This window comes from Echeneis naucrates, chromosome 17 (assembly GCF_900963305.1).
Source record: "Echeneis naucrates chromosome 17, fEcheNa1.1, whole genome shotgun sequence".
NCBI lineage: Eukaryota > Metazoa > Chordata > Actinopteri > Carangiformes > Echeneidae > Echeneis > Echeneis naucrates.
The window spans coordinates 6,487,847-6,502,464 of NC_042527.1; the positions used below are offsets into that span (position 1 = coordinate 6,487,847).

The 14,618-nt window shown below is 43.3% G+C and overlaps 1 protein-coding gene across 7 annotated transcripts in view; it reads right to left on the reverse strand.

The window, feature by feature from the left end:
* LOC115057603 (activated CDC42 kinase 1-like) overlaps positions 1-14,618 on the reverse strand; it is a 51,371-nt gene that overhangs the window by 20,130 nt on the left and 16,623 nt on the right. For 4 of the 7 annotated variants that reach the window (XM_029524766.1, XM_029524767.1, XM_029524763.1 and 1 more), the window contains exon 3: positions 11,753-11,971. The exons of 1 other annotated variant lie outside the window; for it this stretch is intronic. In XM_029524766.1, the coding sequence (XP_029380626.1) occupies positions 11,753-11,836 (84 nt within the window). In that variant the 5' untranslated portion in view covers positions 11,837-11,971. Of the gene's footprint in view, positions 1-3,033; positions 3,540-11,752; positions 11,972-12,108; positions 12,777-14,618 lie in introns of those variants that run through there. 2 more of the 7 variants (XM_029524765.1, XM_029524768.1) reach the window with 2 other exon arrangements.

Genomic DNA, 14,618 nt, shown 5'->3' on the forward strand with positions numbered 1-14,618 from the left:
CACATTTGTCTCACTGTATCAGTCCCAGGGCATAAACCTACCCTGTTTGTGAGTACCTGATACTGTCAATCAGGTCTTTAGCCAGACTCACTTGCGGATAACTTTAATAACACTCTCGATGCTGGATTTAGTGGCACCAATAAAGATTCAAAAATGATCCTATACAACCTGGCTTGACGGTGGCTTTCTAGGTTAGAGGTGCATTTTCAATGGCGGCACAAAAATCTGGCCATACATCAGGCTAGGATAGCTTAGGCAAAGGCGGCCTACCATTTGACTCCGATAGCTGAGAATAAGCATAATCCTAGACTTCTGTTTGCCACCGTTGCTCAGCTGACACAAAGCCCCCAGCACAATGGCCGTAACAAAATATCTGCCTATGACTTTTCTGACTTTTTTGAAGATAGGGTAGCCGCTAATAAAGCCAAAATACCACAGTCAGCTTTAGGGGGACCAGATTTCACTGCCACCTCTCCCTTTTGCTCAGGACAGGGCTTCTCTGAGTTTGAGTCCATCTCATTAGATGATCGGACAAACGTTATGTCCTCTAGATCTACAACATCTTCACTGGATCCTGTACCATCCTGGGTCAACTCTGAGAGCCTGTGTTCTAACCATCCTGAACTTACCACTCTTAAATGGAGTTTTCCCAGCTTGTTCTAAATTGGCAGTGGTTAAGCCCTTATTAAAGAAACCAAACTCATTGGCAAATTATAGGCCTCTCTCTAACTTGACCTTTTTTCTGAGGTTTTTGAAAAAGTTGCTCCAAAACAACGTTTACAATTCTTGTCATGTAATAATCTTTTGGAGCCGCTAAGCCTGCGTTTCAGGCTAACCACTCTTCAGAAACAGCACCCACAAAGGTATTGAATGGGCCGTTACTGGCGGTTGACTCAGGCTGTTATCGGACCCGAGTCTGAATCTATGCTGATGATCTTCAACTGTATGCGCCGATTAAAGTAGATAGTGTCTCAGATAGAGTGAAGCTTCAGACCTGTATGGTTGCTGTGAAGAAATTCCTTTCAGAAAATGTACTATTATTAAATTCAGACAAGACTGAGATGATTGCAATTGGCCCGGCAGGACTGAACCATCTAAATGATAAACCTGTGTTGACCTTAGATCGTTGTGTCATTCGGTGCAAGGATAGCATTAAAAACCTTGGTGTCATCTTTGATCAGTCTCTTACATTCAATTCCCACATAAGCATTCTTTCATCTTAGGAGAATCACTAAGATCAGATCACTTTTGTCCCTCGAAGATGCTGAGGTGCTAACCACCTTTTGTGACATCTAGATTGGATTACTGTAATGTCCTTCTGTGAGGATTGCCTAAAAAGAGCTGTCACAGCCTACAAATGGTCCAGAAGGCAGCAGCCCGCATTCTGACTGGGTGCAGGAAATATGACCATATCTCACCAGTGCTGTTCTCGCTTCAATGGCTCCCTGCTCATGTTAGAGCTGACTTTAAGTTACTGCGTCTAACTTACAAAGCTGTAAATGGCACTGCACCATCCTATTTAAAGGACCTTTTGAAGCTTTATGAACCTGCAAGGTCTCTACGCTCTCAGGGGATTGGGCTGTTGGCTGTCCCTAAATTTAATAAGAAGACAGTGGGCGAGCAGGTTTTCTCTTTCCGTGCACCATCTCCGTCGTTTCGTATTGTTTTCATCAGTTTTACCTGCTTTTTATCTGTTTTAATCCTTCTATCTGTGTATCTGCTCTGTTTTACGCTGATCTGTAAAGCCCAACCAATATTAGGTTTTAAGGAATGTACATATTGAGTGACCTCTCTTTTTTTTTTTTTTTTTAATTTCTGGAATTGTTTAGTTTGGAGAGTGTACGCAAGTGTGTGTCCCGAAACAAAACAAAACAAAACAAAAAAAAAAAAAAAAAAAGGGGTGCTGTAAGTTATACTCCTATTCATGTTACTTCTATAATGTTACACCGTACAGTCAGCAAGATGCGAACACATTAGCTTCCACCCAACTGACATGCTATTAAAGAACCCGTGTGGTTGGCTAGCTAATTTCACGAATAATTATGATTAATATGAATGCAGAATGGCTGTTACAGGAAAGTAAAATGTATGAGTAGGATAACTTTTTCAGGGGCAGGTATATTCAAAGGAAAGAATGGCCTTTAATAATTTCCTCTTTCTTCAGCTGCGATACACCCTCTGAAGCATGAACTAATAACTGCAGAGGGAGTATTGTAAACAATTGTGTCACAGTCTATCCATCCTGTGTGATGAGACCTATTGTAATTAACCCTGAACATCCTTTCTTCACTTGTCATAGGCCAATGTCAACTGATAGAATTGTCTGGCTGCCAAAGCATTTGGGCTCTAATCTCAATTTCTCCTGAGATGAACATGCACAATATGGAGGTGCGAGGTCAGAGAGAAGAATGCAATCTGCAAACAAATTAGGTGTGACTTGTGGAAGGACTCTGAGGAATCCAACCAGGGCCAGAAGTCTGGTACTAGTCCTGGGGTGTTATTTCTAGAAATTGTGGCAGGGGTTATTAAAAGGAACAAAACATGCTAAATTGGATAAAAAAAATGTAAAAAGATTAAAAATTCACATGAACTAGTAAAAATTTTGGTTTTAAAAAAAACCTCAGGGAAAAACAACAAGTATGACAAAGAGGGGAAGGAGGGATGTAGGAATTTATATGCAGACAAACAGCATGATGTCCCTACTGAGAAATGCCTCTGGCCTGAACTCATTCCTCATAGCAGCAGAGAAAAGCATGCACAAACACACAAATCAGCACAAACACATTTGGACAAACACACACATCCCTTGGCCAAAGTCATGTCCTGTATCAGATCTGTTCTGCTCTAACATCCTGCTACAATAACAACAGCCCTCCCAGAGGATGGCCTCAGTCCAACTGGTGAGTCCACACACACGCACAGACACACACATACATACGCATAACTCACACAGAGTGAGACCTCCGCTATACCATATTCATGATAAAAATTTGCGGTCAGGCAGAGTAGACATCAGACAGACACCAGACTTACTCGATATACATGAAAGTGTGCCAGGAAGGGGAATGACTTTTTCAGCTTGTCAAAGCGTCGCATCCTGAATTCCTTCTTCTGGATGAGTGGAGGTGCTAAAAATGTGTGTGCACGTTTAAATGGCCCGAGCTGACTGCTCGTCTTTTAAACCATTACAAGAGCAACAGTTCTCCCAGTCTGACGTTCCCAGTCTCTGAGGGAATGCTAAGAAGCGCACGCGCTCCTCGGATCGAGACCCGCAGCTCCAAACCCAAGAGGGGGAAGAAAAACTTCCAGTGATCCGGTACACAAGGGTACAACATTCCATGGCGGGGTAAATCCTCCCATAAGCCCCTTCTTTACCTTCAGATCCTTCAAGAAGGCAAAGAGGCATTCATGTAGCACGTTACAGTGCAGAAGAGACTCAAACTGTGTTATTATATGTGACAAGAGGCTGCAGAGTGATTACAAGCTGCTGTTTGTAGCAGAGTAAGCCTTCCAGCTCTGCTCTCTGCCCAGTCCAGCCATGTGTCCTCCTCAGACAGCAATGAGTCAGTGATCCAAACTTGCAGAACTTGCAGACAACCCCTCCTCCTTCCTCCCTTCCTTTAGCTCCCCCTCTCTCTCCCTTATAGAGACTCCCTCTCGCTCTCTCTCTCTCTCTCATTTTCTCTCTCTCTTTGCTCATGCAGCTACTGTCTGTTTACTTTTCCATCCTTCCATCGAGCATGGGACTAAAAATAGGAGCGACTTCTCCCAGATTCACCCGCTCGCCAGTCGACCAGGCAGCGGGAGAGTCTGTGTGAGTGAAGGGCTCTGGTTTCACATTTTAGGGTACACCAAGGTGCGTGTCCTGGTGGTGCTTGTTTACAGACAGCTTATGTACTTTTGATGTACGCGGAGTGTTTATATTGTCTAGTTCCTGAATGATCCTGATTTGGTTGCGGTCTTTTCATCCTGGTTACCAGCCAAACCCTCCCTCTTCTATCTCCTACAGTATATTTCTCTGCTCCCCTCCTCACCCTGTCTGTCCTCCCCCCTCCTGCAGGCAGGCAGTCAGACGGTCCATGCTGTGCAGAGCCGTCTGTGGTGCAGAGGACAGAGACTTCATGGTATTCAGCCCGGAGGAGCATTTGATCAAGGGCCAAAGGGTTACATTCAACTGCAGGATGGAGAACTTGTTTCCTGTGATGCAGCAGCCCCCCCTCAAATACACATACATACACATGCACATACACACACCCATGCCTTCCCCCTTTCCACGTCTCCTTCTGCCCTTGTCTCTCAGACTGCTTATCTATAAATTCACCATGGTGAATATTTGTCTTTTTGGGCTTTTGACTGTCACTGTTGAAACCATGACTTTTACTGATACAGCAATCTGTGAATAGAGATTCTACTCTAAGACTCTCTTGTTGCCAGATAACAGGCTGATTGTGTAAGTCTGTATTTGTATGGATTTTATATGGAGTTTTACTTGTACATTTATTGTGGAATTTAGCTTGAAGAGCCCAGAAATCTCCTTCTGAGCTTATTTAGAGAATGAGAGAATTATTTTTTGCGTTGACTTTTATATTCCAAATTTTTGCTGGTGTTTAGGGTTGCACCTTTGCTAAAACTTGTCCCAAGATTGAGAGAAAAGGAGCTTAAGGCTACAACTTTTGCTCCATGCACTCTGAGGACAGCGCAGAGGACCACTACCTCAATACTGAGCTTCACCTGTATGACCTCAACTGACCAGTTTTCATGCATCATTATGAATAAAGGAGGCAAAAGAAAAGCTAAACACCCAACACATAAAGCAGAGAAAGTAGAAGAGAGGGAGGCAGAGAGAGCTGTCATCAGTAAGGAAACTTTCTATTAACAGCTATCACCAATTCTATAAATCAGACAGGGTGACTTAGACTTAAAAACCTGCCTCAAATGAAAGTCTCACATTCGGTTTTAAGTAAATAGAAGCTAAACAATTTTTGAACCCGGATGGTGGCAGTGCTCTCTGAGACAATTTAACACAGACAGTCTGTGTCTTGTGTGTGTCTTTCTCTCGTTCTCTCGCTGAGATAAAAATAAGGACAAAAACCTGAATACGTAACTAGAAACACAGATCTGTCTTTCTGTTTGATGATTTTATACTGAAATATAGGACTAGCTGAAAGAACTGCATCTTTGAATTTTTTGGGCCTTGTCCAGAGAGGCTTTTATCAGCTCTTTATCTAATGGCTACATCTGGAAATACCTCCCCCAAAATTAGAAGCTAGAACATCTGATATAGCTTTAAAAAAAAAGGTTCTTTTTCAATCTGATAAACAGGTTTTGGTTCCTCCATTAATGACCTAATATCTGCTTTCCTTCCATCAACTATGGTGTCCCTCAGGGGTCAGTTTTGGGACTGTGTTCTTTATTCTATATGTCATTCCCCTGGGACATATTGTGTTTAGCCCCAGTGTTTCTTTTCATTGTTGACACTACCTGCCTGTATACCTGCCATGTGAGAGCTGGTAGCGCGCAATTGTGAAGCTTATGAAAGTTGCAACACCTTCAGATGCAAACCCTCATGGCACTGAAACATTAGACTGCATCCACATATCTATGGTTTAAAAAGTTATGCGCATAATAACGATAGCTTGCAAGAGAGTAAACGGGGGGCCCTGTTGACTGATGACATGCTGAAATATATGGCTAAAACATGCACCTGCCCAAGGCACCTAACTACCATTAACTCCCGTATTGCCTTTTCTGTCTCTGTGACGTCTATTCTGTTTTAACCACTGCAGCATAAACCTCCTGCCCTCACCCTTCACTTCTTTATTGTTCCCTCCTCCCCTCCTTCCCCTGGGTCTGACCAATCCATGGCACTTTCTTCTTTATTTGGTGCTGCCTTTTATTTCCTGCCTCTAAGCCTCCAAAAATGTTATCTCTCTCCCACTCTGCAGGCTAAACAAACCCTTACCAGCCACTAGCAGGCCCCCTCCCCAGACACTTTTTTAGCTTTCGGCTCTCTCTGTTGATTGGTTTTCTCTTTTAGTTGATAGTTAATCAATGTATTTGGGCATTTGGGTATTTTTTCCGCTCGTTTGCCATCTCGCTCTCTCGTTATTTATTGCCATCCAGCTTTGCTTTTAATTAGAGAGGTTTTTTTTAGAGGAAGGAAGGGAGGTAATCAGACAGTGAAGTCATTCAGGGAAAGGAAAGAGAAAACAACAGCAAAATGGAAGTTGTTGTCAGAAAGCATCTGACTTTGATTAAGGATATTGTATATTGCACCATTGCTTTGTCTATGATAGGCATGAGTTAGTTTGTGTCTACGTGCCTCCATTCACAACAAGATCAAGAGTTGGCTTGTTTTGCTTTTTTTTGTTAATCGTGAGCAGTCTATTACAGAACAGTTTTTCTGCATTTATCTTTTAAGAGATTATATACTGATCTGCAGATGGAAACTATATATTGTATTGAATGATAACACAATGATCAAAATGTAATTCAAACAGTCACTACATTATTCATTAACCATCCCACTTTGTGATAAAAACTGAAAACAAAGGTGGAGAATAGAGAACCGTTGGGCAAAAATAGCTCAGTCAGATGAAAAACATGTTTTTGCATTGGCTCGAGGAATGAATGTCTCACAACGCATGTGACGACTCATGTACGATACAATACAATATGTTCCACCAGACCACCACCAGATTTACAAAATTGTTTGAGGACAGTCTGAATATTGGAGTTCTGTACTTCTGCTGTTGTACAATGAAAACCTCAACAGCCAGCACATTTAAGAATAACAGACAACCAGGCAGTGTGGTTAGCCAACATGCCACATTATCGCAGCCTCCTGGATTCTGCTCCGATCCAGGTGTTAGTGTTAGTCAGCCTAAGCTTTTTATAAATCACCTTGAATTGGAGTTGGACTATCAAAGCAGAGTGGTGCTTCTATGTGTTTATCACTACACATCAAAAACCACATCCAACTGTAAGTGTAAAGACAGTACGATATGCTACAACATAAAATATGTCATCTTCTTTAGACTTGTCTCATTCCCACAGTCACGCAGACAACAAGACTCTGATTCCAAAACATCAAGCACAAGACTGCTTCCTCCCCTCTTTTCCTCACTGATTCCACATGTTCATGCACACACACAGTCTGGATGCACAGCTCCATAAAGTTATTGTAATTAATGGCCTAAAAAGATCTCTGCCCAGCAAATGAATAGGTCGTGTATATTGAATTTTATGTATGAAAAAATAGGAAGGCAGTGTTTGCGCAAGTAAGAAGGACAGCTATGTAACACAGATGACACAGAAATAGCACACATTCCTTCAAATAACCAGCTGGACAAGAGGCTTGTAACTAAAAACTGAATTCAAAATCTGATCACTTGCAAGTGAAAATAATCCTGAAAGAACAAGCAAGAGAGAAAGAACTGATACACTGGTGTGTGTGTGTGTGTTTGTGTTACATTGTACAACTGTACAGATGAGCATGTTACTCTGATGCTTTGCAGTTTTAGAAATCGATGGAAGGAATGTGTCACAGCGCCGTCAGCTGCCTCCACAATAAGGAGATTAGACCAATACGATTACTGGTCAGTAAGTCAATCTGCAGCTACGCTCAGACTCCATTAGGTGGCACCAATATTACTCTGGATGGCGAGTGATCCGACCCACCAGTCTGACTCAGGCTATGTTGATTAATATAGATACATGTACATATTTACGTATTAGGCAATGGTAGCAAGCAGACTCACTTAATCAATTGAAGTTTCCCCACCACATGTTTCTTAGATTTAATTTCAACTGCGGATGAACTTCAGTCATCATTCATACATTTAAGAGGGATAAACTGTTCCATACCAGCCAGCGTCTCCTTGGCTGCCTTCGTTTCCACCCGTCTCTTGCCTGTGTCCAAATGTGTTATGTGCAGTAGTCTACATACTGTACTATAGGCTATAGACCTAATTTGTTTATTGTCCCGGCCTGACATGAAAAACTGGCTCTCCCTTTTCTCTTTATTAAGCACAATGGCAGACTGGTGGCAGAATGGTTGTTTTTGCCTGTTTCTTTGCTGTTCTCATCCACTATAAAGCTACAATGTGTCCAACAGGAAGACAGTCTTTGTTCTTTCACAATATGTCTTTAATATCGATTTTCCTTTCCTCTGCTGTCCAATGTCATCTCAGTGCCTATTTTTCCTATTTTTCCTTTCCTCTGCTGTCCAATGTCATCTCAGTGCCTATTGCTGCGGCCTTGTTCCATCCCATTCACACTCGGTCTTAAAAACCAGTTCCAGGTCAAGCTCCGTTCGCTCATCAGTTTCCAGTCTGACTGCAGTAATGTAATATTATCATTTTTTCTTTTTAACCAGCACAGTACATGCAGTCAGCTGTGTTGACTGTCAATCGTTAGGTCACTCTGTGGCTTCAGGAATGAGTCGCTGGGAGAAGTTCTGAAATAATTTGTCTCCACACAGACATATTATACACGATTATGACTGTACACAGATGCATGAAAAAAAAGGATTTCAGTTATCCGTGTACAGTAAGTGGCACTTAACAGGATAACAAACCAAAACCTTCAGACTTCACTGTCTCTGTCTGTCTGACTGCCTGAACACACTGAGGCAGCTACTATAACTGCTTCTATTAGGCCCTCACGTTCATCCCTCTTTCTTTTAATCTCCTTCTCATACACACACAAAGTAGTATGACTCCCAAATGGAATCATGTCTGACCGTGTAGATTGTATTATCATAAATTGACATCAAATTAGTCGCTTGCTGGCTAATGAGATTATGAAGAACAAAGCTCTGTGTGAGGTCTGCATTACGCCTGAGTACTGCAACATACACAATACACACACACACACACACAGTAAGCTTGATTCTGTAATATGATGCTCACTGTACACAGACGCAAACATGAAGAGGCATGCACTCACATTGGCTGGATTCACACTGACGTACAGTGTTGGGAATTAAAGATAGATTAGTGGATACGGGTGGACATGCTGCCAGTGCATTTCTAGAATGAGTCGCAACCTTTTGTGGCAAAACATCAGTCTGTGGTTTGGTCTTGGATGCCAGAAACTTGCAGAGTAGAGTGAAGGAGTAGTAGAACAAACATGATTAATCCCCATTACAACTCTGTAAGAAAAACATCCACACACACCGTGCCTGTGACGGAGGTCTGCATGCACAGACAGACAGAGATGCGTCATTTGTGATCTCACAGATAGTAACCCTTTGCCAAGCTCTTGCTTTTATGCTCTCCTTAAATCCCTTCACCTTCCGCAACACCTCATCATTCACAAAGGAGAGACAGTGTGTGGTGGTGGGCGTCAACATGGAGAGGAGGTGAGTGTGGGAAAGAAAGCAGCTCAAGGCTGCTTCCCGGCAAACAGTTGTTTTGGTAGCTCGGCTTAATATGCATAATGCTAGACAACCAAAACAACCCCCACCAACACCTGCCAACACTGCCTCCACCCTCCAAATACGCTCATTCTAAGCCATCCCTTCGCTGATCCCCTAAAGCTGGTTAAAGAGGGGAAAGGAGGGTGTGAGTGAAAAATGTCGGTCAAATGTCAGATTGGCCTCCTACGAACAGTGAAGTGGAAATCTAAGAGGTGCTACAAAATGGAGAATAGCCCTTGATTCCAAATGGGCTGTTTGATTAAATGGTGCTTATGGACTAGACCAGTGCAGCATTCTCAATTAAGGAGTAGTGGTCTAACTACAGTTGCAAGGCTACGTCACTAATCCCCCCGAGCACCACAGGGGAAAGGCACAGCAGGATCGACCAAGAAAAAAATGGTTGCTCATAAAACAACTTTTTTTTGTGTACAAGGCTGAGATTTCTTTCTTGCCTTGGTCCAGCTATCCTTACATCTCTTTCTGACCTAGCTCCTGATGGAGATGATAGTGTGGTAGGTTTGTGTGTGTCAGGACTGGAAAACCGCTGTATTCAGCACAAAGCTGCAGCTGTAGGAAGAGACTGATCTGATTCAGCCACCAGCAACCGGGGCAGCTGCAGTGTCCACCAGCTTAACTCTGGTGAACTAGCACACAGAACTAAACACACAAAGTCCACATTCATGATATTAAAACTGTTGCACAGATCAACACATTCATCCAGACATTGTATTTTCTAAACCCGCTTCTCCTTTGTGGGGTCTGAACTACAAGTCCATAACAGCACACAATGAATGACAGTAGGAATGGGTGTTTGAAACTTTTTGGTACTGACAATTTTCATTCTGTACAAAAAAATTTTAAATGATCAATACACTTCATGCCTCAAAGTTCAATTCAGGACACCTCTGGGTTTTCAATACCCAGATTTATGGATGAAACCAAAACTGAAAGTCTGTATAAATCATACAGTCTTGTATGACTGCAGATTCACTGCAGTATTGTTTTCAATCTTTAATATGGTTCTATATTGTGAGTGAACATAGACGCACATATCCATCCACGTCAAGCTTTTCATTTTCATTTCAGCATCTCATGCTAACCCAACAATGAGTTGGACCTGTAAAGTCCACTTGGGTGTGATTTTTAGTGGACAAACCACAGTATGTAATAGTAAGCCTCAAACCTAGTTTGGCATTTCTAAAGCTTGCAGTCAACATATAGACAACACTGGATACCTGGAACAAGTTCATGCAGGATAAAACATTTGACCAGCCAATTTATGGGTCTATCTAGTTTTCTATGATTCTGCACACATTCTTTCAAGATTGAAAATATCCAATAAGTTAGACAAACAAAGCCAAAGAGAGGCTTCAAAATGGCCTGCTCCTGTAAAGGCGTGTGCTGAAGTGTACAGCATAAATCTTTCAAAAGGGCAAAAACAGCACTGAAACAATGGCAACTGCTGGATTCCACTAAGCCAGAAGAAAGACCAGGCCTGTCAGTACCTCGCAGTATTCACAAAGGGAGGTGGGAGTTTGCGGAAGAGGTAGGAGGGTAAAAATTGTCATACTTTGCCTGTGACCATGTTCATTCAGCAGCACTTCATCAATGATCTCATAGTTCTGTATTCAATAACTCAGCACACACAGGGCCCGGCCTCATGTGTGGGCGAGAAGTGCTGTGTACGATGTGCATGGGTTTGTGGTTGAAGAGGTTATTGGTGACATAGGAGTGTAAAAGAGCTGGTTCTATTCTTTTCAAGCCTCCCAGTACTGTGATGACTATGTGACCGTGAGGCAACACATACAACACCAGGACCCTGAAACTAATGTAGCTAGATGAAATTCACCCATCATTCGGTTCATTGTTTAACACCAGTGCTGTAATATGTTCATGCGTCCATTTCTAAGACAGTAATTTAGTGAAAACAAAGCTGGCCGGCTACTTTCAGCCCACTGTCCACATGCTGACTGAGAAAACATGCACAGGAGGAAAAGGGATGTCACAGGAAAATGTCCTCAAATCTCGCTTTTTGCTTTCGGGAATGGCGTGAACACAAAAACCCTCACAAGGGCCAGACATTCAAATGTAAACATTCATAATAAAAGTGCAACAATATGCAACATAAACAATGAAAAAGCATAAATATGATTCATTTGTAAAACTAATAATCAGCCTCCCGCAGCAACGACCACATCACCTCACACCCTTCCATTTTCCTTTGACAGGATTCATAATGCCTGCTCATTGTTAATCTGTCAACCATGTTTGTCTAAAGCCATGTGTTAGCATCCCCAGCACTGTAGAATCAGGGTAAGAATAGAGGTGTACCTCTTCGTCATCGCTGGGCAGGCGCTGGTAGTCAGGCTCTGATGTCTCTTGCAGTCTCTGGTAATCTGCCGTCTCCCCCATCATGGGGCTCCACTGCCGTGCCGGTATCTCCCCGGGGCTATGTGTCCTCAGAGTCCTCAGACAGCCACAGCTCCAGTCAGCGAGCAACCCACACACTTAGTCAGTCAGTCGGTCAGTCAGCCTGCCCGGAGGTCCACACTGTCATTAGGAAGACAAGTACAGTATTCTACATGTCATTCACGGTACAGTGTTGCATTATTCCTGATAGCTTCGCGGAGCATTTTTTCCATCGTTCAACTAGCTATGCTGTGGCTGTACACCTCCTGTACTCCCACCTTCATTGTCTTCCTCATTTAGGTTGAGTCAGCAGTCGTTGAAAATGGCTGGACAATGAGCTCCTCATTTTCACACTATGATAACAGGGCTGTGTTCCCCGACCGACCAGACTGCACAAGCACAGGAGACTGATTTCTGAAATGAATTTCTCTGAAAAAGCTGCTGACAATGACTGTTGGCGCATAATGAGCACAGTCTCTAGTTTTGCATTGTTGTGTACAGGCGGGGATTATGTCTCCTAAATTGAAAAAAATAAAATAAAATAAAACAAATAAATAAGTAAGATCCAGTTTTTAAAAAGCACAGTTTGTCCTTCACATGTCAGTGGCTTGAATCTTCATCATAGGAAAGATCCTTCCAAATGGATTTATTGATAGTTATTGTCCCTTGAGGTAAATAAATCCCCTCGTTGGATCTGTTGCAGTCTGGATGGAGCGCTGGGATGATGCTGCCAAGGTGTGGCACTGGAGGTGACAAATCCAGCAGGCTCTATTTCTGTCGGTCCATCTCACGCCACGATGACCTCTATCCTCAATATCTCTCCCTCTCTCGCTGGCTCGATCTCACTCTCCACCTAGCTTGTCTCTCTCTCTCTCTCTCTCTCTCTCGCACTGCTCTTGTTCGCCCTTCCTCAGTGCTGACGCATGCTCTTCATGTCTAGTGATGCCCCTCTCCTTCCGTTTCTATTCTTGCGCCCCAGGCATCGCTTCGACCAGCTCACCTCCTCTCACTTATCGCCAGGAGTGAGATATCATCCAGAAGCTGCTTTTCATTTTTCACCTGTTTTATTTCATCGTCCTCTGTGTGCTTCTTTTTTTTTTCCTCTGGACAGATCTTGAGCAGCTGTCCAATTGGACAGGCAGCTTAGCTCTGACGATCGCGGCTAAACTGTAGGAGCATTTTTAACGCTGCTTTGTCCACAATGGACTTCCTGATTGCTCAGTCGCTGCCTAATCCCTTGCTGTTGTTGTTATTGTTTTTTCCTCTTTTCAGTCCCTCGCCCTCTAACCCCATTTCCACTCTCCCCCCAATAGATTTTTTTTTTCTATTTGAGCCCCGGCTCAATGATTTGGTGTGCGATCGCCTCCTCTATTACTGTGGCAACATCAACCCATCCCACCTCCTCCCCTTGTCTCCTGTGTCTCCTGTAGTCATGGCGTTCCAGTCAGCAGCGGTCCTGACAGAAGCAGCCAATGACAGCGATACAGGCCGACAGGGGGAGGGAGGGGGAGGAGAGACAAGGGCGAGAGGCGGGGGAGCCCTAATGAGGAGAGTTAATCTTCCCTCTGAGAGGGAGAAAAACATGGCCATGCTGCTTTGTGTGTTTTTGTGTCAGTGTGTGTGTGCGCGTGTGTGCGCGCGCACGCATCAGAAGCACCTCTCCACTATAGGGAGGGATCCAGGCCATCTGGATCCTTGCTGGGTGGACATTTAGATGGAGGGGGAAATTGAATAAAAGAATAGTGTGTGTGTGTGTGTGTGTGTGTGTGCATAGCCTCCCAAATCGTATTGTGACTAGCACCGTTGTAGTCCAAGTACTGATGCCAATGAGCAGAGCTTAAACAGAGAGCAATGACAACAGCAGACCAAACTCACTGGCTGATACACCTTTTTCCCCGGCCCTCTGTGCATATCGTTCGCTCTTCATTCTTTCCTCTTTTCCATCCTGAACGCTGCTTTTCTTCTCTCGCTGTCATCCCCCCTGTCCCCCACGTCCCCCACCACCTCTCTCCTCTCCCCCTCTGTCTCAAGAGTCCATTCCAGTCCTGTTGATGTCCTCAGGCCACTTATTCGCAGCCCGCTGAACAACATTCGCTTTTTGCTCTCAGTCCTCTCTCTCTCCTCTGCTCTGTTGTTGAATCTGCTCTTCTGGAGGCTGGCTGTCACCCATTTCAGCAGCACGCAATATTGCATTGCAAAAAACACAAACATGCACGCATGTCTGCACACAAACAGACCCATTAGCCTTACAGAAAGGAAACACTCAGCATGTATCTGGACACAATGCACAGAAACAAAGGGACCTGCCTTTCTACATTTACCACAGGACTTAATACTTTATATACATTATATTCACTCTATATTTTTGGAAGTTACCATCAAATACTTTAGAGAATGACTCCTCTTTTCCTTCCTTACATAGATATGGTTTTGTTTTACACGCCCATTATTTCTAAGCCTCTGTAAACAATACAGTTAATAAAACATAGACTCACTCTGGATTCTCTGCCGTTCTGCCAACGAAAGCCGTCACCCCACATAATTTGAATGGCTTTATTATATACACATCCAGGAAACAATGTAGCTTGTCAGCTCAGTTGGACATGTGCAGAGGGCAGGCACAATAAAAAGTAACAACTGTGCAGTATAAAGTAACGTACTCTAACGTATACACTGTGTACAGAGGGGGATATGATTTGCAACATTGCAAACTATGATCGCATTACTGCTGGATATTAATAATCAACAATAGTAAACACAGTCCGGCACCATGGCATTAAAGACCAAA